The following is a 22,762-nucleotide window of genomic DNA, read 5'->3' on the forward strand; positions in this document are numbered from 1 at the left end:
AGCGAAAAACATTTCGTGGTGAGCGGCACGAAAAACATGACGAAATCGTGTTGGTGCGCACGAAACCGAAACTAAAACTTACGTGACAGTTTCACGAATCCCCGTGAGACCGGGTTGGAAGGAACGGTTCTGGTCCCCTGATGTGGGACTAATGGCTATTAGTATCCCTATTATATTCCCCGTGAATACTCGCATGCAATAGTGTTTGTTTACATTCCACCGTCAGCGAACGCGGAAGTTGCGTGTGACGTCATCCACTCTGTGATCGCGAGACTCCAGACGGAGAGTCCCAACGCGTTCATGGCAGTGTCTGGGGACTTCAATCATGCGTCACTCGCTAGGACCCTGCCCACTTTCCAGCAGTGTGTGAGCTGCTGTACTAGAGAGAACAAGACACTTGACCTTCGGTATGTCAATGTAAAGGATGCATACAAATGCACTGCTCTGCCCCAGTTGGGGGGGGTCTGATCACAACCTTGTCCACCTCACATCCCTGTATAAGTCCCTTGTGAAACAACTGCTTGTGACCACTAAGCAGGTGAGAAAGTGGACGTCAGAGGCCAACGAGGCTCTAAAGAAATGTTTTGAGACTACTGACTGGGAGGTGTTTTACAACTCCTATGGCAATGACATTGATGGACTTACAGACTGTATCACAGACTACATACAATTCTGTGTAGATACCGTGGTACCCACTAAGACTATACGCTGCTTCTCGATCAATAAGCCCTGGGTCACCGGTCAATTATAAGGTCTTCCTAATCATAAGAAGAGGGCCTTTAAAGGGGGGAACAAGGCTGAGTTGAAGCAGGTCCAGAAGGAGCTTAAGAGGAGGATCGGCGAGGCAAAAGACACCTACAAAAGGAAGGTAGAGGAGAGCCTGGCAAAAAACAATGTGCGGGAGGTATGGAGAGGTATTAGCATCATGTCCGGTCACAAGCAGTCCACCAGCCGGGCGGTCAAGGGGAACCAGGACAGAGCCAATGAGTTCAACCTGTTTTTCAACAGGTTCAACACCAATGTCTCCCAGGCTGACCCTCCCCATAGCCCTCCAGCTTATACCCCAGCACATCCCATGCCGCCCCCATGCCCCTCTGCCCAAGCTGCGTCTCCCCCATCATCATCACCCCACAGTGAGGGGCTGACTGTGACCTCCAACCAAGTGAAGATGGAATTACGGAGGCTGAACCAGGGCAAGTCTGCTAGGCTGGATGGCATCAACCCTAGGGTGCTGAAGATGTGCGCGGAACAGCTGGCAGATGTGCTCAAACATCTCTTCAATGCCTCACTGAGACTAAAGAGGGTGCCGGAGCGGTGGAAAACATCGTGTATCGTTCCGGTGCCCAAAGGAGCGCACCCTGCCTCGCTGAACGACTACAGACCAGTGGTATTAACCTCCCACGTCATGAAGACCCTAGAAAGGCTGATCCTTCAGCACCTGCGGCCCCTGGTGAGTGATTCCCTGGATCCCCTGCAGTTTGCGTGCCAACCCAAAATCGGCGTGGAGGATGCCATCATTTACATGTTGGAGAGGGCCTACTCATACTTGGAGAAGAAGGGAAGTACGGTGAGAATCATGTTCTTCGACTTCTCCAGTGCGTTTAACACCATCCGCCCCTCCCGGCTTGCTGAGAAGCTCTCAGCAATGCATGTGGACCACAACACAGTTGACTGGATCATCGACTACCTCACCCTGAGGCCTCAGTACGTGCGGCTGCAGGGTTGTAAGTCCGATGTACTGCTGGGAAGCGACTTTAGCCTCAGCTCTGGATCATGTCATCTCCAGAAGTTCTCAGATGACTCCTCCATTGTGGGGTGCATCACCGGGGACAGGGATGAGGAATACAGGGGCGCAGTGGAGAGATTCGTCAGCTGGGCTGAACAGAACTATCTGCTCCTGAACCCAAAAAAGTCCAAAGAACTTGTAATTGATCCCAGGCGGGGCGGAAAGAGGACCCCAGTACCCATCGCCATCCGTGGGGAAGCAGTGGAGATGGTGGACAGCTACAGATTTCTAGGTGACCACTTAAACAAGGACCTGGACTGGAAAGACAACACGGCGGCAGTCCATAAGCGGGCTCAAAGTAGACTGTACCTTCTGCGGAGACTTAGGTCATTTAATGTCTGCACTATGCTGTTACAGATGTTTTATCAGTCTGTGGTAGCAAGCATCCTGTTCTACGCAGTGGTCTGCTGGGGTGGGGGCATTAAAGCCAGGGAGCGCAGCAGGCTCAATAGGACCATCGATAAGCCCAGCTTGGTGGTGGGCTTAAAAATGGAAGAGCTGCAGTTGGTCGTGAATAGGAGGATGAGGGTCAAGATTGACTCTATTCTAGCCAACCCCTCTCATCCACTCTATGATGACCTGCAGGATAGAGTGAGCACCTTCAGCCAGAGGCTCAACCTTCCGAACATTAAAACGGAGCGCTACAGACTTTCCTTTTTACTCACCACCATAAAACTGTACAACTCTTAAGAACTCTCCCAAAGTGCAATGTTGTCCTTGTTTTGGCCCTGGTCTTCTGTGTGATGTCCGCTGTATTTCTTGTGTCCTTGTTGATTTTAGCTCAGTATTTATGTTTAATGCTTTATTGCTATTTACACTATTGCATTGTGCTGCTGGAACGTCTTAATTTCCCCTCGGGGATAATAAAGTTAATCTCATCTCATATCATGATGCTGCCACCACCATGCTTCACATCATGATGCTGCCACCCCCATGCTTCATATCATGATGCTGCTACCACCGTGCTTCACAGTGAAGTTGTGTTTACAATGATGTGCAGTATTTGGTGTTTAACAAACATAGTGTCTTATCTGATTTGACATAAAGCTCCATCCTGGTCTCCTCAGACCAAAGAACCTTCTTCCAGGTGACTTCAGAGTCTCCACATGTCTTCTGGTGAACTCTTGTCCAGATTTAACTTGAGTCTTTTTGTCTTCGATAAAGCCTTGATTGGTGAAGAACAGTCAAAGATGTCTTGGTGGCCTCTCCCACTAGTCTCCTTCTTGCTCGGTCTCTCAGTTTTTGAGGATGTTCTGCTCTAGTCAGGTTCCATCTTCCTTCCATTTCTTAATGATGTATTTAACTGGACTCCAAGGGATATTCAGTGACTTGGAAATATTTTTGTGTCCATCCCTTGACTTGGACTTTTTAACAACCTTTTCACAGAGCTTCTTGGAGTATTCTTTAGTCTTCATGGTGTCGTTCTATCCAAGAGTATTGATTCACCAGTAAATGGACCTTCCATACACAGGTGTTCTTATACTAAAATCACTGACCTCTGATGATCTTTATTTCACTGAACACTTACTTTACATTTAATATTTTTAATCATTTGACATTACTTTGTAGAAACTTGTGTTCACTCTAACATGAAACAGTGTGTTTTTGTAAATTCTTGTCAGACTTCATACAGACTCTGTACGACCACACTGACCTCCTGCTCCTTGTTGTACTGTTTGTTCATCTCTCTCTGGGTGATGTCCCAGGCCACCTTGTACCACTCATACAGCTCCTCCACAGATCCTGCCGCCAGGTCGAACTGCAGACTGTCGTCCTCCATGTTCTGCAGCGTCAACACATGAGGCTTCTTGTTTCTACCGTTCGTCACTGAGAACAAGGACGGAAAACAGGCACTGTAAGACTCAACCCAACCCACAAACTCTGGACGTATAATTCGGAAATCAACTCTCCAGTACTAGTCATTATAAACAAAGCTAAAATGCACATATTTGGTCCAAACTGAGTAAACCTGCTGGTGGAGGTGAAAGGCTTGTCTTCTTTTTGAAAAAAACACCAAAATTACACCACGCACCAGCCGCAGAAATGTGCATTTTTTGATTAAAAAACACAAGAACTCTCAAATAGCTAAATCTTAATATAACTAATATAACTCACAGTTTTGGATGTTGCACTTGGAGATGTCCACGACTCCTTTACACAGCTCACCCAGCGGGTTTTCTTCCATGTCCTGTTTTAAAACACACATGCTGGTTATTTTCAGTCTGATCTGAGCTCAGATTAAACTCTAAACTGGACTTGAGTCTTCACCTGAGCTTTGCTGTCAGGCAAGCTGTTGGTGGACATTTCTTCTACGTAGTTGGCAGGAAAGAACAGCTGCATCTTTCCACCGTAGTCCCCTTTCCTCCTGCAGAGACGAGTGAATAGTTTGGAGGACATTTTAGTTATGGGAGGATCGTTAAAGGGTTTAGACAAAACACAAAAAGTTCACCATGACAGAAGGTGGAACAACTGCAGTTAAAGCTGCAAAAAACACAAATAATAGAAAAACAAAACAATACAAAGGCACAGCAAATGACCACACTGAGACAAAAAATGACCACAAAGAGACAAAAAATGACCACAAAGAGACACTAAATGACCACAAAGAGACAAAAATGACCACAAAGAGACATAAAAATGACCACAAAGAGACACAAAATGACCACGAAGAGACGCAAAATGACCACAAAGAGACAAAAAATTACCACAAAGAGACACAAAATAACCACAAAGAGACACAAAATGACCAAAGAGACAATAAACAACCATAAAGAGCCACAAAATGACTACAAAGAGGTACAAAATTATCACAAAGAAATATAAAATGACCACAGAGGCACTAAATGACCACAAAGAGACACAAAAAGGCACAAAATGATCACTCAGAGATACCAAACGACTGCAAAGAGACAGAATAGAACAACAAAGACACAAAAATGCCATAAAAAAGACACAAAATGAACACAAAGAGAGGAAAAAATGTCACAAAGGCAATAATGGGATGTCTCATCTCTATAAATCAGTTCAGTTCCTGCACATAAACTTGGTGCAGGAACATAAAATGACCCTCAGATACATAAAGACTCAGTTGCTGTGTCAGTTTACTGCTGTGCGTCGTCTCACCATCCATTGTTCTCTTTGGACACGTTGTGTATCAGAGCTCCTTTACCAAAGCTCAGCTCGTCCGGCCTCATGGCCTGGTAGCTGTATAAAGCTCTGACAGTGTTCAGAGGCTAAAGGAGAAAAACAAACACAACTGTGAAGGGTTTTATCAAAAGAAAAACTCCACAAAACGACACAACCAGAGCTGTTAGTACTCACCAAGGCAGGTTCAATCTCATTTGGCTCCACATACGTCTTCACTTCATACAGCGACGCACAATTTTTCTCCTGAGAAAGTTAACAGATAAATAAAACATAAAACAACATGAAATACAAGAAAAATCCTATAATGCTCATAAAGATGACACAAAACTACAGAGAAAATTACCACAAAAGACACAAAATGACTACAAAGAGACACAAAATGACCACAGAGAGACCCAAAACAACCACAAAACCGTCACAAAACAACTATAAAGAGACACAAAACAACCAAAAAGGGTACAAAATGACATTAAAAAAAACACAAAATGACCACAAAGAGACACCGAATGACCACAAAGAGACACCGAATGACAATAAAAAGACACAAAACAACTACAAAGAGACACAAAACAACCAAAAAAGGGCACAAAATGACGACAAAACAATCATAAAGAGACACAAAATGACAAAAAAAGGCACAAAATGACTACAGGGGATATTTTTTCTTTCAAATAATAGAAAATATCTGTAAAGTAGTATTTTTTTGGTGATTCAAATAAAGTAAAAAGAAGTGTCATTTTACTGTCAAATTTGTAAAAAAAACAAACAAAAAAAACTAAATTACTATTTATAAAAATACAAATTTTTGACAGACAATATCAACAGTTTTGGGCTGTTTTTTTTACAGTAAAATTATATTTTTTGCATAATTTTAATATATATTACATGTAATTTTACAAAACTGTGAAAGTATTTGAAATACCAATAAAATGGAGTTTAAAAGAGGTAAAAAAAATGTTAATTTTTAGCAGTGTAGTTCAGGAACTGACCGTGCTGAAGCGGTCGACCAGTTCGGGCGTCACTGGGTAACGCAGCTTGATTTTGCGGTAGAGCGGCTTCTTCCTGAAATACTCGACGAGCTCCACCAGACTCTCGAACTCCGTGGTGGTTCCCAGCAGGTACATGTCGCCCTCCTTCTGGATGCGGCAGTGCTTCACTTTACCGTCACCTCTGAAGGACAAAGAAGCCGTTTCAAAACTAAACACTAGACAACGTATTCTGGTCGCAAGTTAAACCTGCTGAGATGAAGTAAAACAACAAAAAAAAGAGTTGGAAGATATCTCACCACTACAAATAACCAGTGGAGAAGGTTCAGATTTCAGCCTTTACAGCTTCTAATAGACAAATGCACTGGGAAAAATGCTGCTCTCAAAACAAGAAAAAAAACTTATTTCAAAGAACTTTTAACTTAAAATGTGGAAAAAAAGTGAAATAATCTGCCACTAGAACAAGTGAAAATGTCTTGGTAAGATTTCTTGAAATAAGATATGATTTTTAGAATATTGAGATCTAAAAATTAGCTCCTGTTTTCTTCATTTACAGAACCAAAAAATATTGTTTCCATGTCTGAAAAAAATCCAAAAATATAGCAAAAAAAAATCTTCAAATTTATAAAAAATTTGCGAAACCTTCAGGAAGAAAATTCCTTAAAAGTTTCCCTTTAAAGTTTTATTTTAAAAAATAAAAATTTTAAAAAATGTATATAAAAGTTGTAAATATTTTCAAAAATGAATAAAAATCTTCCCAAAAATATCCTAAAAATATCTAAAGTGATTACACATATATATCAGTAAAAGTTCTAATATTTTCTTTAAGAACATTCGGAAAAATTTGATTTTTTTCTGAATGTTCTTAAAGAAACATTTTTTAACATTTCCTTTTTTTCCATCAAAAAATGTTCAAAAGTTTCCCAAATAATTTTGAAAATGTGGAAGTTTTCACTGTGAGAATATTTTTTTTTCTCCACATTTTCAAACTTTAAAATGAGTCAATTTGACCTGCAGGACGACACGAGGGTTAAACTTATTTTGAGTTTTCTTGTAAAATTCAACTCAAAACAAGATCATTTCAAGACTGTTTGACTTAACAAGATATTTAAGATGCACTGTCATAAAACAAGTCCCTCCATCTGCTGAAATGTCACTTGTTAAGTGAATTTATCTTAAATCAAGTGGGACGAGACATTTTCACTAAAAATAAGACAAATGGACTTGGTAAGATTTTGAGTTTTTGCAGTGTGTTTGTTAAAAAGTCAAGTTAAAGATGCTTTAAACTAGATTATTTGTCTTTAAATTCAACTTGTTTTAAGCGTTTTTAGCGTAAAACGACAAAGTCTTGAACTCTTAAAAGCCAAATTTACAGTTTTGTTTGGATCTGACCTGCAGATTTAGACACAGAGATTCATATAAACGCAACAAGAAATCAAGTTCAAGAAGCTTCAATCTAGATTATTTGTCTTCAAATTCACCTCACGTTAGGGGTTTATATCTACAAAACTGTAGAAAGTGTGTTTACTGTTGTCAGATTTACAGTTTTGATTAGTTCTGACCGGCTTATCGCGACACAGAGACACGTAAAAACACAAAAATGACATAAAAAACAAATAAAACAAAGAAATAAATATAACCAATAATTTATAATAAATAATAAAATAATCCAAAAAAAAATCTTTAAAAAAAAATCACTAAAAACATTGCATTTTGTATTTTTCTTGCTAAAAAAAATTAATCTTGAGCAAATTCTTGATCTTCCAAACACAAGATATTCAGGTTTTGCTGAACTGAGCCTCTTCTGTTGCCGTACCTGAACGTGATGGCGAACGAGTCCACTTCTCCCTCTCTCTGCCGGATGAGGAAAGCTCCGTCTCTGGGAATCCTCAGCAGGTAATCCTCCGCCTGACCTCTGCTCAGGTTACTGTAGAACCACCTGCACACATCACAGCTACATCAGTTTACTCTTTATTTAGTCGTATGTACGTCAGGTGTCAGCAGTCTACTGTTTATTTAGCCATATGTTAGTCAGGTGACACTTCAGGACACCACTGTGGCAGAAACAGAAGTGTTTCTACTTTCATGTTTGTAGAACGTCCTTAAATAGCCTATAAACACAGAAAGAGGAGACATGAGATCTCTGTGGGTGTAAGAAAGTGAAAGTGTGAAGAGAAAAGCATGTGTGGTTGATAGAAAGTGTGTGCAGAGATGAGTGTAACCCAACAAAGTGTGAACAGAAAGACCTTCAAAAAGCCTTTAAATTTACCTTTTTTTCTTCTTACTATGTCATTTTTAAACGGTTTTCTTAATGGCACTGACAATAAATAACTGATTATTCACTAAAACAAATGAGGTAAAGTGAAGGTGAATCCATATTTTCATAAAGCTAGAAGACTTTAACCACAGAAGTCTTTGCCATGGTGCCCGCTGCTAGCTAACCGACAGCTAATCGACAACGCATTTTCTAATATTTTCTTCTGTCTTCTGCCTCAGTTACTATACTTTCAGTAGGTTAAATATTAACCTCCATAGTCTATACATTGTCTGTCGAAGTAATTCAAAACCCGATCATACAGCTGCATTATGATTTCAGCTCATGTGTGCCGTCTCCTGTGATGTATTAGACTAGTGCGGGGTGTTTTTGTGTTGCATTGTGGGACGAACCCTTCTTGTAGATGCAGGTCGGGTTTCGGTACGGCGTCGGTGAGGCGCAGCTCGAAGTCCTGGCAGCGCAGCGGCGTTTCTCTGTAGTGCTGGATCAGTGAGTAAACGCTGGGGAAGTGGAGGTTCGGCGTCAGGAAGAAGTAGTTGTGGCCGCCTTCAGAACCAGAGCGAATACGACAGTGCTGGACCCGACCACCACGCCTGAAATAAAAGCAAGACAGGTGAAATACCGGCTTATTCAAGGGTTTCTCTTTATTTCTAGCGGGGTTTTTTCACACTGAAGAACAAATCTGAAGACATCTGACCTATTAAATACCACATAATTATGCAGCAAATTAAATAGTGTTGGTTTTGATGGCGGCTTTTCACTGTTGTCAGGTTGTTCACCAGCTTCCTGAGGTCGTCAGCTGAACTGGTTTCCAATTAACAGGCGGCAAATGTTATCTGGTGCCTTTTCCAACCAGTTTCTGGGCTTTTTTGCTCCTACATTTTTCCTCACTGTTAGCTTATTCTTCACTGCAAATAAAGTCCTGCACCTCTACTTATAACACTATAAATTTATAAAATAGAATACGTTAACACTCACTGATTATGTATGTTACAAAAAACTTAAAAATAAAATCTGTAGTCAGTATGTCCAATATGTTTCTAAGTGCCCAAAAGTGTTACCAAAACTGGAAGAAAAAAGGAGGCTATACTTATTAAACTATTTACAATTTTTTATCACATTTGCAAACATTTCTCTCTACTCTGCTCTATAAAGATGTTTCTCCATGCTGAATGTATCTCCAACAACTCTCTCCTCTGTTCACTGTTTATGAGCCATGCTGCATTATTTATTCCTCCAGTAGCTTTGATTTTCCTCTCAGGCATACGTTATACAAAATAATTTGAAATGTGACCAAAATAACATAAAACTACTAAAAAAAATAGCCTAAAATGAACTGAAAATTGTCCAAAATTACTTAACATTTGTTTGAAATGACTCAATGTGTTTGAAATTACAGTTTTTGAGTCATTTTGGAAAGGATTTTTTATCATTCTGAACATTTTTTAGTCCAGTTTTGAGTCTCTGCTCATCATCTGTAGAAAGATGTTTCTCCATGCTGAATGTATCTCCATCAACTCTCTCCTCTGTTCACTGTTTCTGAGCCATGCTGCATTTATTTTATTGGTCCAGTGTGTTTTATTTCAGTCCGAAATTATTGAGAAACTTCTCTAAAATGACTCCAAAGGAAGTCCAAAGTAAGAAAGAATGTTCAAAATGAGTCAAGTATTGTTCAGAAATAAGTCAAAAATGCTCTAAACTTACTTGAAAGTAGCTAAAAATATCTGGAAATGTGTCATTTTAAAGAAGACTTGAGTCATTAAGGTGAATTTAAGTCTTTTTGGACGAGTTTTAAGCCACATTCCATCATCAGCAGAAAGATGTTTCTCCATGCTGAATGTATCTTCATCAACTCTCTCCTCTGTTCACTGTTTCTGAGCCATGCTGACTTTATTTTATTCATCCAGTTGCTTTGATTTTCCTCTCAGTCTCTCTGTGGAAACACTGCCTGCAGTTCAATCTAAAAAAAAATTGGGCACAAAACTCTGGTCACAACTGGGTCAGTCATCTGGAAGAAATGGTCTGTTTTTGGTGAAATGTAAAATGAGGCATGTAGAATGAGCAATTTTAGTGAAATGTCACAATTTCAAACTTAGGTTTTGTTTAATTTACCTGATCGTACATGATATATTCAGGAACCATCTGAAAGCTTAAACTCCAATGATAAATGGTGTCGTTTTGGTGATTTTTTTAAAAGATAACATACCTTTTAGATACATTAATGGGGAATACATCAGGCCTTTTAGTCCACATTTCATGTCATCACAAACATGCAAAGAAATCTTTTGCCCGACTTTAAAGGCCCCTTCCATTAAACAGTGACCACCCATCGGCACCCATCGGACGAAAATATTGAAGTTCTTTCATTTTTGTGGATGAGATCTAAGAAATGCGATGCTGTACCAGAAGGAGAGGGTGCAGTCGGAGACGTAGGTGTCGCTCTGTCGGACCAGGAAGGTTCCGTCTTTTGCCCCGGTTTCTGCGCAGAAATCGTGGATCAGCCGCTCGGCCATCAGCCTGCCTTCCTTCATACGACCATAAAACCACGGTTCTGAACAGTGCTGGTCCTGGGACTGAGAAACATCACGTCCATGCTTGTTTTAGCACAGCATAAGGTCAAAATAGTGCAATAGTGCATGCATTTAAGCCAGTTTTTCCAGTAAAAATGCAATATTTCGCTCATTTGCTGCTTCTATTTTATAATGATTTGATTTTTATTGTAACATTGGGGTTTGGATTGCTGGTTGTAATGGAATTTCTAAATATTTAAAACATTTTTACAAAGCAAACAAACTCACGCAGATGACATGTTTGCATAAAAGTGCTTCTAGGGAGTGTTGCAGGAGCACTGGGAGCAGAGCAGCGCTGCACATAGATTACAATCAAATTTATGTCAGGTACAGTTTTTTATTTGAACTTTTTAATCAGAAGTTTAATCCATATTAGCATTAAAAAATACCTGCAGTAAAATGAGCTTCACTTTGACCAATCACAACAACAAAACTGCTTTTATACTAATGTACGGGTAACAATGCGCCTCTGCTTTGAGTACTTTTAATATCTAAAGCACATTTTCCTCATTATGCTTGCATGCTTTCAAAGTAGAGCATTTTAACCAAACATATTCATAAATTCTTCACTGTTATTTATATTTTTTAAGTATTTTATTTTGTAGATTTGCTGCTAAACTCTGGAGTCCTCGTTTTACCTTCCTGGAATCTTCCTCGTCCTCTTCGTACTCCTCGGCGTAGTACAGCTTGTCGTCAGAGATCACACAGTAGTGCCTGTTCCACCGCTGACACAAACAAAATGAATATTTACATGAGTTATTGGTTCACTGTGGATGCCTCCTGTGAAAGTCAAATCAGGGATAAAACCAGAGCAAATGAAGTAGTGACGCTAAAAGCTAACCGGCTAATTTGTTTGTTGAGTCTGTTGTGCAAAGCAAGTGGCAATAATTAACCCTCTGAACGCCAAAACCCTCTGGTGAGTTCAAGTTCATGTTTTTTTTAAACTCACCAAAATTACATCACTGACCAGCCAGAAACTGTAAATACAGAAAGAATTGTTGGACTTTTCTCTTTCAGACGGTCCCTCAACTTAATATCTATGCTAAAATGATCCAAATCTAAGGCTAAAATTGGAAATATTTCATCAAAATCACTTTTTAATACATGACTCAATTAAAAATCTGCAAAAATAGATCATTTTCAGTCATCAGATTATAGAAAAAACTAAAAATTCAGCTGTCTTTAGGTTTTTAGGTGTGGTTTTAATGACCAAAATTACATTATTTACTACTTAGAAACTGTAAAAACAGAAGGGAACTGTTGGATTTTCCACTTTCAAAAGGGTCCCTGAACTACTCCTCTGTGACATACTGTTCTAAAATACAGGTTTACCATGAGGATATCTTGATAATCACTTATTCTACAGGTTTCAATTAGAAAATGTGGCAAAAATGAACCATTTGCAGAAGCTAGATTCTGTAGAAAACACAAAAGGCATGTTTTCTTTAACATGAATGCCACAAGGACACAGTTTATCCAAAGTAGTTTAAATCAATCCACTGGACTTTAAGAAAGTTTAAGAAACTTTCTTAAAGTCCAGTAGATTGATGTAAACTACTTTGGATAACCATGACCTGGATGAAAGAGAACCTACACAGACATCGACACAATTTATCAGTCAGAAACAGTAAAAACAGAAAGAATTGTTTGTTTTTCAACTTTCAAAGGGTCCCTCAGCTAATTATATATGCTGACATTATCCATATCTAAGCCTAAAGTTTCATCAAAATCACTTTATAATACATGTCTCAATTTAAAATCTGCAAAAATAGAACATTTTTCTCTAAGCAGATTAAGTAAAAAACTAAAAATTCAGCTTTCTTTAGGTTTTTAGGTGTTGTTTTAATGAGCATAATGACATCATTTACTAGTCAGAAACTGTAAAAACAGAAAGAATTGTTGGAATTTCAACTTTCAGAGGGTTTTTGACATAATTATCTATGCCGAAATGATCCAAATCTAAGCATAAAATCATCAAATTGAATCAAAATCACTTTATAATACACGTCTCAATTAAAAATCTGCAAAAGTAGACTATTTTTACTAATCAGATTACGTAAAAAACAAAACATTCTGCTGTCTTCATTGCAACTGTGAAGCTATTTCAGTTGAATTGCAGGCAGTGTGAACAGGAGGGAGAAGTATGGAAACAGATAAAAACTGCAAATAATCAAACATCTATAGCTTGTGGTGCCTCTTTTAGTTCTTTCTAGTATGTTTAAGACCTGTGAATACGTGGAAAAAAATAATTGTTTATGTTGAGTTCAAGTTTTTTTCCAGGTTTGTAAAATAAATAATCAAATAATTCGACTTTATCTATTTCTTTTGTAATGATTTGTGGCATTATGACTTCATTTACAGTACACAGAGGACATTTTTGAGTATTTTTGGCTTCTCTCATGCTTGTTCTGTTTCTATGGAGGTGCTGGACTTTATACTGCAGAGAAGAGTTAGGAAAAATGTGACAGAGACAACAAAAACACTGTGTGAACATCAAAGGGTTAACACTAATTTAAGGGCTAAAGTGTCTTGTTTGTAAAGTCAGTTAAGGTTTTAGACAGTACCCGGTCCACAGGGTCCCAGATCTCCAGGTCTCCCTGTTTCTGGCCCTTCCTGAAGTCTTTGGTGATGCCTCCTCCCTCCACGCTCAGCTTCTTGTGCTGCTCGAGGAACAGAAGAAAAGATTTCATGAGGAACCGTCATCACCTCTCACCTGTAAACCGCCTCCTCTGACAGCTCACACACCTTCAGTATGATCTTCCCCTTCAGCTGAGTGGGAGAAGGCAGCTGCTCGGCCATCTGCTCCACCGATTCGATCAGCAGTTTGTCTCCGAACACGTCCCTGAAGATCCGAGCCATCTGACGCTGCTGCTCCAGAGGACAGTGCTCCTCGATGGACAGGATCAGCGGGAATCTGAGGGAGAGCAGCAGGATGCCAGATGTGTCGGAGAAAAAATAAAAAACAGGAAATATTCTGACAGGATTTGAATCTAGAGGTGGTTAAGAAAAGTTCCTTAAGGTCAGAAAAATGGCAAGATTGGCTTTTCTGTTACCAAAAACAACTGCAGAAATGTTGGCAGAAACTAATGTTTGCACTAATAAAGGCATAATATGTGGAAAAAACTTGTAAATGTACATTATTTTGATAATAAAAATAGAGGGGAGACCAAAAAAAGAAGTAAACTGACGTAAAATGATGCTGACAAAATTATTTTTAAGAGGCAAAAGGGGCACTACATATCCAGTAGCCCTAAATAACAACAACATGGGATTAGCAAGACTTTAGGACATGAAATTACTGCAAATTAACACAAAAATTAATCCAAAGACACAAGAAATAATTGCAAACAGAAACAGAAAACAAAAGAGATAGACAGTGTACGCAAAAGATATGAATGAATCAAGAGACACAAAACAACTAACAAGACATATGGAATGACAAAAGTAGACTTAAAACACTAAAACAACAAAAAACTTAATCCAAAAAGAGAGAAAGAGAACACAACTAGAAAGACACATGAAATGATCCCAAAGAGACACAAAATGAAAAACAGAGAGACACGAAATGACGACAAAGAGACACGAAATGACCACAGAGACACAAAATGACCACAGAGACACAAAATGACCACAGAGTGACACAAAATGACCACAAAGAGACACACAAAATGAATACAAAGAGACACAACACAACTAGAAAGACACATAAAATGACAACAGACACAAAACTAGAAAAGCACTCGGAGAGTGCCTGGCCGCCAGGTGGCCATCTCTCAATTGTCCTTCAACCTTCAAAAAATTCCTGGATCCAGATGGTGATTCGGATCACCTCCAAAATCTAATCGATTCTTACTCGTGCTCTTCCGGACATCCTGTAAAAATTTGGTGAAAATCCGTCCATGACTTTTTGAGTTATGCTGTTAACAGACAGACAGACACACACACACACAGACAGACGGACAGACAGACAAACAAACTCCGGTGATTACATAACCTCCTGGCGGAGGTAACAACTAGAAAGGCACACAAAATGACCACAAACAAACACAAAAAAACTAGAAAGACACACAAAATGACAATAAACAGACACAAAACAACCACAAAGACACACGAAATGACCACAAAGAGATTCAAAACAACCACAAGGAGACACAAAATTACCACAGAGAGACACAAAACAACCACAAAGAGACACAAAATAACCAAAAACAGACACCAAACAACCACAAAGACACAAAATAACCAAAAACAGACACCAAACAACCACAGAGACACACAAAGTAACCACAAAGAGGAACAAAACAACCACAAAGAGACATAAAACAACCACAGAGACACAAAAGAACCACAGAGACACAAAAGAACCAAAAACAGACACCAAACAACTACAAAGACACACAAAGTAACCACAAAGAGACACCAAACAACCACAAAGACACACAAAGTAACCACAAAGAGACACCAAACAACCACAAAGAGACACAAAACAACCACAAAGAGACACAAAACAACCACAAAGAGACACCAAACAACCACAAAGAGACACAAAACAACCACAAAGAGACACAAAACAACCACAAAGACACACAAAACAACCACACAGAGACCAAAAATATTTCAAAAAATGATCATAAAAGACACATGATGATGACAGACAAAACAACGACAAGGAGACAGATACAGACCACAAAGAAACACAAAACGACAAAAACTGAAGACCAAAAGACCCAAAAGACAAAAGAAAAACATACAAAACGCCCACAAAGATGATAAACATGAAATTAAACACGTCTCTCTGTTCTCTGGGCCTGTTGTCTTATAAGCGTCCAGCAGCTACATGTTCTGTTAGAGGGAACCTTCAAACCCAGCTGAACAGAACTGAGTCTTCACCAGCTTAATGCTGTTCTTCATGGATCTAATATCAGCGTCACTCGGACATGTTCAAGGACAAAGACTGATCTGTGTTGTGATTCTTACTCTGAGGTGACGAAGGCGTGTTCGTTGATGGCTTTGACCACGTCCTCAAACTTGATCTTGGTGGTCCTGGTCCAGCCGTGGTAGATGATCGGCTCCCCTGGTCCTTCCCAGCAGTCCACTGTGGACGATTCAGCAACATACAACAAGCAAACAAATGAGTTCCAGGTCTGAAGAACACCCACTGGTAAATAAAATCCATCATGATCTCAGTGTTTTTACTGACGTTCAACACAGCGACATCCCAGACGCAGACAGCGAACGTAGGCCTCAGTGGACGACTCACTGCGGAGCTGATCACCTGTCAGGTAGCTGTTTAGAACAACACACACTTCATTAAACAGCACCTTCATCACGTAGTTCACCTGTGGAGGATATGGTTTTACAAGTACAACTATACAGAGGCAAAAGAAACGACCACAAACAGATGCAGCAGCTGCAAAAAGACACAAACCAAAAGGAGACATAAAACTATCACAGAGGTATGAAAAACAACTACACAAAGACACAAAATAAACAATACATGGACGAAACAACTACAGACTAAAGCAGAGGGACACAAAGCAACTACAAAGAGACACAAAACAACTAGAAATACACACAAAATGACAACAAAGAGACAAAATAACCACAGACACAAAACAACTAGAAATACACACAAAATGACAACAAAGACACACAAAATGACCACAAAGACACACAGCAACTAGAAATACACAGAAAGATCACAAAGACACAAAACAACTAGAAAGACAGACAAAATTACCACAGACACAAAACAACCACAAAGAGACACAAAACAGCCACAGAGACACAAAACAGCCACAAAGAGACACAGAAAACGACCACAAAGACACATAACAACTAGAAAGACAGACAAAATTACCACAAAGAGACACAAAACAACCACAAAGAGACACAAAACAGCCACAGAGACACAAAACAGCCACAAAGAGACACAGAAAACGACCACAAAGACACATAACAACTAGAAAGACAGACAAAATGACCACAAGGAGACACAAAACTACCACAAAGAGATACAAAATGACCGCAAAGAGATATAAAACAACTAAAAAGACAGACAAAATGACAACAAAGAGACACAAAATGGCCACAAAGACACAAAACAACTAGAAATACACATAGAAAGATCACAAAGACAAAAAACAACAAGAAAGACAGACAAAATGACCACAAAGAGACACAGAAAATGACCCCAAAGAGATATAAAACAACTAAAAAGACACATAAAATGACCACAAAGACACATAACAACCAGAAATACACATAGAAAGATCACAAAGACACAAAACAACTACAAAGACAGACAAAATGACCACAAAGAGACACAAAACTACCACAAAGAGATACAAAATTACCGCAAAGAGACACAAAACACCTCAAAAGAGACACAAATGACCACCAAGTGAAACAAAACAACTAGAAAGACACACAAAATGACCGCAAAGAGACCCAAAACGACTACAAAAAGGCAACAAATGACAACAGCAAGAACAAAATGACCAAATAGGCAGAAAGGCATTACAAACCAGGCTACAATAAGATCCAAAAAACTACAGGGACACAAAATGACCACAAAAAGACACAAAAAAGAGACGAAAACTACAAAATGACCACAAACCCAACACTGTCAGTTGTTCAGTTGTGTTGTGTGTAGTTTGTGAGGATGTGTGCAGTCAAACTGACGTGTTGTGCGACGAGCTGATCCAGTAATGCGACAGAGGATTGTTCATGTCCAGGTTGCTGATCTCGGAGAACTTCTCGTCCCATATTGAGTTCTCTTTGGAGAACAGGAAGCCGAGGAACTAGGAGAGGAGAAAGACTTCAGATTTAACAGGAAGTTCTCACCTGAAGGTTCGTCTTCATAAAGCCAGGATGTCTCTGGTATTAAAACACAACCAGTACCATTTTGAGAAGGTACTGTGATTAAAATGGATGCCGGACTGTGAGTTAAATACCTCACTGACGGTGAACTCCGGGTCGTTGGTTTTCCTCATGGTGTCGTCAATAAAGGTGGTCATCAGTTCTCTGACTTGGTTCAGATCATTGGCCCAAAGTTCCTGAGGGACCAAAAACCAACGCAAATAAACTGTCACAATAGTTCACATCCACTTGTAAAGATCATATGGATCATGGGAGTATTGAGTTTCCAAAGGCTCCTAAAACCAACTCAGACTTGTTCTTCAGGTTCTAGAGGGGTTTAAGTCAGGGCGTTGGGGAGACTAGTCAAGAACCTTCATTCTAGCTTGACTGAACCATTTCTTTACCATGTCTGATGTATGTTTGGACTCATTGTCATGATACTGCCACCACCATGCTTGATGGCAGGTTTGGTGTTGTTGGGATGAAAGGCCTCACCTTCTCTCCTACTACAGGAATCACATATCTGGCTGTAAACTAAAGTTTCCATCCACTTATAAAGACTGTGTGCTTGATGTCAGTCTTGCATTTCCAATGACTCCTACAACTCTGAATTTTCTATGATGGAATCATTGAGAGATGAATCTTTCTCCAAAACAATCATGCTTTTTGGTTCTAAGACAGATTTATTAAAGGTCTTCTGGAAATATGACAAACTGGGTCAAACACAGACAAAGAGGAATGCTAATATTTCATTAAATTTGTCCATTTTCACCTTAGTTTGGTTTTTCTGGTTTCTATCCACAATCTTCTGGTCTATCTTTGACTCTTAAGGACAGAATTGGTTCAGTTCAACTAAATGTATTGTCTTTCTGAATCAGACTTGTTTCTTCATCAGTCCACAGGTTCTTGATGGGTTTAAGTCAGGACTTTGGTCCAGTCTAGAACCTTCATTCTAGCCTGATTGAACAATTTCATTCTCATTGTCTTGTTGAAACATCCAACTGTGTCCAAGATCAACCTTCTGCTGATGGTTTTCCTGAAGAATTTGGAGGTAATCCTCCTTCTTCATTATTCCATTTACTTTGTGTAAAGCTCCAGGTCCACAGAGAATGATACTGCCACCTTCATGCTTGATGGTAGGTTTGGTGTTAAAAAAGACTTGCCCAAGAGTCTGAAACCAGTGTTAAAAAGTCAAAAGCCAGTACAAAATTGGGACCAAAACCAAATCTAAAGTATTCTTAAAAAAAAGTCCTAGACCCGCCCAAGACAGTCTGAAACCCGTCCTCATCCAGGACCAGATCCAGAGTGAAATAAATCCTAAACCAACTTTAAATCACATCCAAAACCAGGAGAACCAAGACTAAAACCAAACACAAACCAGTCGACCCAAGAAATTCCAAAACCAGTCTAGAACCAGTCCAACATATAATCTGAAACCAGTCCACTACTATTTCTGCAACACATGTCCCAAATAAAGAAGTAAAAACTCCTCTTATCTGGTGCAGTTATTATTGGAGAAATTTAATTTTTTGGAAAAATATTGTGACATGATTTATGATATAATTTTTTTAATTTTAACATTATTCCCACCAGGTGCTGCAGTCAATCTACAATACAAATCATCCTCTATTTTATCGGTTAATATAATTTTACTGAATCTAATTATTAGCGGTAATTCACTGATTGATAATTATTCTTTAGCATCCCGGCTAAAGGATGGCTGTGCTTAAATAAATAATAACAGTCTCATTCACCTTTTGGTTGTAGATGAGAAATCGTTGGAAATCGTGCAGCAGAACGGCCGAAGCTTCTGGTTTATCCGTGTTCCTGCAGAAAAAACAAACACAAAGTCAAACAACATCGTTTTTCATTCACAGGAGATGAAATAAAGCTGAGAAAAACAAACTCACCCCAGAATAAACGAACAGGATTCCTTTTTGAACTCGTCGAGGATCTGAGTTTAAAACAACAGCCTGAATTATAATTTCATATGAAACATTTAATATTTTCAGTATTCATTAAATTCAGATTAATTCTCACCTCATTCTGCTCAAACATGATCAAGTTGTAAAATTTATGAAACTGCTCGAAGTCCAGTCGGTCTTTCTTCCCTCCGACCTCCTGTGAAGTCAGAACAGAAGAACTAGGATTAAAATAAAGACGGTTGGAATATTTATTTACAGATCAGGTCACATGTAATCAATGTAATAAAGAAGATGTATTCTATCATTTGAGTTTTAGAACAATTTACTCGATCATCTCTGAAATCTTTATAGCCTACTATTCAGATATTTAGAAAGATATTTGTAAAATTTTAGCTCCATATATCAAATTCTTTCTGACATAACCTTTAGTGAAAATTGCCCATTGACTGACTTTCAGCAGTTTTTTTTTCTCACATAATTTGAGGCTGTTTGAACAACAATATCTCAGAATCTACTAAAGATAAAAACATAAAATTTTCACTTTTATTTCTTATCATATCTTTAATTCAGAAGCTGTAAAATTGGACAAGTAGATCAAATAATCTCTGAATATGGATGAGTTGAAGTGTGAAAAAATATTGATCCACCATGAAAACTCCAATCTTTGGTGCATTAAAAAAAAAGATAAAGCAGAAGTCAATTACAAGTGGTCCTCGGTTTACGACGTCCTCGACCTACGGCGTTTCGTCGTTAAGTTGGAACTGGTGATGTAGAACTAGTTGGCGAGCAGAGCGGATGAATACTTCGTCACGTAGCGCTATAAGACGGCTTGGTTTACATTTACTTACTTTCAGCCCTTCATGATGGCTCCCAAGCGTGATCAAGTAGACCAAGTTGTAAAAACAGTGCAACACATTCTGTTATCTCCCTGTAAAATGACTCATACATGCATGCATGAATACAGGTATTCATGACTTTCTGAAGAACTGATCACATCATGATGCACATAACGGCTTTGTTTACGTTTTCGCTGGAGTTCCAACAAAAAATCGGCTTACGTCGGGCCGCAGGAAAGAAACTCCGATGTAAGTCAAGGACCCACTGTAGTGATATTTTATGAACCACATGTAGCTGCATTGCACAGTGGAGTAGTGGTTAGCACTTTCACTTTGCAGCAAGAAGATCCCTGGTTCAAATCCCGGCCTGGGATCTTTCTGCATGGAGTTTGCATGTTCTCCCTGTACATGCGTGGGTTTTCTCCGGGTACTCCGGCTTCCTCCCACAGTCCAAAAATATGCTGAGGTTAATTGATTACTCTAAATTGCCCGTAGGTGTGATTGTGTGTCTGTATATGTAGCCCTGTGACAGACTGGTGACCTGTCCAGGGTGTCCCCTGCCTTCACCCGAGTCAGCTGGGATAGACTCCAGCCCCCCCCATGACCCTAATGAGGATAAAGCGGTGTATAGAGAATGGATGGATGGATGTAGCTGTATGTCACGATAATACAAAACAAAACACGTGGAATACTTTTAATATTAAATATTTGGTCACAAAAATAAAAATAAAAATGCTATTTTAATTGAACTTTCATAACTGATTGAGCATATCTGTACCACAAAAACTAAAATATTGGTAGGTAGTTTGTGCCAAGTAGTCCAGAGTTGTGGCTCTACTGGTCCAATATTATACATTCTGAATTAATTCCTTTTAGCTTTAACATTTCCTGAGATATTGTTGTTTAAACAGCCTCAAACTTCAATGTGAGGAAAGAAAAGTAACTTTTAACATATTTACCTGTAAAAGTATTTGATATATGAAGCTAAAATTTAAGAAATATCTTTATAATTATCCATATTTTATGTAGGGAAATTTTCAGGGAAATCAAAGATGGTCGAGCAGAAGGACATCAATGACTTCAGATAAAAAAACCAAGTAGAATCTCTAGATGCAGTCGAGCTTTTAAAATAAAAGTACCAGGAATTTGTCTTTGAGGGTTCGAGAGCTGGGAGCTTTGTAGTTGAGCGACGGAAGAAGAGCCTTCAGTTCCTTCATGGAGATGCTGAGGACACAAGAAGATCATCAGGCTGGAGTAATGTTCTCTACAATAACATCAACACTTAAATTTGTTATTCCTGAATATGTTTTCAGTGTTGTTTTTCTGTCTACTGAGCTGAATTTCATGAAACTTAGTGGAATGTGTCCAAAAAACTCACTGAACTTGTTCTTTTAATAACTTCTGGTTAAATTAAACCAGTTATAGAAGGTATACCGAAGTTTATTCTACTAGAAAAGTAAACCAGATAATGTGTGGATAAGTACAGTACCTGTTTGTCTTGGTCTGATTAACAGAGTACATCTGCTTCCTCAACCAGCTGCAGGAACAAAAGCACAGAAATCAATAATTGGATCAGACATTAATCACAGCATTACTCGTGTTTTTATTTTAGGGACTCAACTTCCTTCTGCAAACCACAGGCAAGTCTTGGTTGGATAAATCATTACATTTTTGGGGAAAACATTTGTTTAAGGCGCCATTTTGGAGATAAAAATACAGGTTCAATCAGTGGTAATTCTGGTGATTTTCTTTGAGGCCTTTGGCAAAAATGTGTTTTAGTTTAAGTCAAACTTTAGTCATTTGATCTTTGTTAGTTTCAGGCAAAAACAATTATATTTTAAGCCTGTTTGTGGTCATCTTAAGTCTGTTTGGGGTTCTTTAAGTCTGTTTGTGGTCATTTTAAGTCTGTTTGTGGTTATTTTAGTCGGTTTGTGGTTATTTTAAGTCTGTTTGTGGTTATTTTAGTCGGTTTGTGGTCATTTTAAGTCTGTTTGTGGTTATTTTAGTCGGTTTGTGGTCATTTTAAGTCTGTTTGTGGTTGTTTAGAGTCGGTTTGTGGTCATTTTAAGTTGGTTTGTGGTTATTTTAAGTCGGTTTGTGGTCATTTTAAGTTTGTTTGTGGTTGTTTAAGCCTGTTCGTGGTCATTTTAAGACTGTTTATGGATGTTCAAGTCTATCTGTGGTCATTTTAAGGCTGTTTTTGTTTATTTTAAGTCTGTTTGTGGTCATTTTAAGGCTGTATGTGGTTGTTTAAGTCTGTTTAAGGTCAGTCTGAATCTTTTCACTGTTATTTTGAGTCTCTTTATAGTAGTTCTACATCTCTTTCTACCTGTTTTGCATCTCTTTGCGTGTGTTTTGAGTTTCTATAGCAATTTG

The 22,762-nt window shown here is 38.8% G+C and overlaps 2 protein-coding genes across 2 annotated transcripts in view; one reads left to right on the forward strand and one right to left on the reverse strand.

Annotated features, from left to right (window-relative positions):
- gan (gigaxonin) overlaps nt 1-20,981 on the forward strand; it is a 182,657-nt gene extending 161,676 nt beyond the window's left edge. The window contains exon 14 of the transcript XR_007943734.1: nt 20,853-20,981. The gene's annotated coding sequence lies outside the window, so the exon portion shown is untranslated. The remainder of the gene's footprint in view (nt 1-20,852) is intronic.
- Nucleotides 1-22,762, reverse strand: part of plcg2 (phospholipase C, gamma 2) — a 56,966-nt gene that overhangs the window by 20,598 nt on the left and 13,606 nt on the right. The window contains exons 5-25 of the mRNA XM_051952038.1: nt 21,876-21,923; nt 21,526-21,610; nt 19,666-19,746; nt 19,536-19,579; nt 19,380-19,452; nt 17,721-17,822; nt 17,449-17,567; nt 15,965-16,050; nt 15,742-15,859; nt 13,510-13,678; nt 13,329-13,424; nt 11,403-11,489; nt 10,598-10,767; nt 8,587-8,787; nt 7,736-7,858; nt 5,923-6,103; nt 5,108-5,176; nt 4,910-5,019; nt 4,055-4,151; nt 3,902-3,974; nt 3,441-3,613 (exon numbers count right to left, since the gene is read on the reverse strand). Of these exons, the coding sequence (XP_051807998.1) occupies nt 3,441-3,613; nt 3,902-3,974; nt 4,055-4,151; nt 4,910-5,019; nt 5,108-5,176; nt 5,923-6,103; nt 7,736-7,858; nt 8,587-8,787; nt 10,598-10,767; nt 11,403-11,489; nt 13,329-13,424; nt 13,510-13,678; nt 15,742-15,859; nt 15,965-16,050; nt 17,449-17,567; nt 17,721-17,822; nt 19,380-19,452; nt 19,536-19,579; nt 19,666-19,746; nt 21,526-21,610; nt 21,876-21,923 (2,305 nt within the window). The remainder of the gene's footprint in view (nt 1-3,440; nt 3,614-3,901; nt 3,975-4,054; nt 4,152-4,909; nt 5,020-5,107; nt 5,177-5,922; nt 6,104-7,735; nt 7,859-8,586; nt 8,788-10,597; nt 10,768-11,402; nt 11,490-13,328; nt 13,425-13,509; nt 13,679-15,741; nt 15,860-15,964; nt 16,051-17,448; nt 17,568-17,720; nt 17,823-19,379; nt 19,453-19,535; nt 19,580-19,665; nt 19,747-21,525; nt 21,611-21,875; nt 21,924-22,762) is intronic.

The sequence above is a fragment of the Acanthochromis polyacanthus genome, chromosome 8 (assembly GCF_021347895.1).
Source record: "Acanthochromis polyacanthus isolate Apoly-LR-REF ecotype Palm Island chromosome 8, KAUST_Apoly_ChrSc, whole genome shotgun sequence".
Taxonomy (NCBI): domain Eukaryota; kingdom Metazoa; phylum Chordata; class Actinopteri; family Pomacentridae; genus Acanthochromis; species Acanthochromis polyacanthus.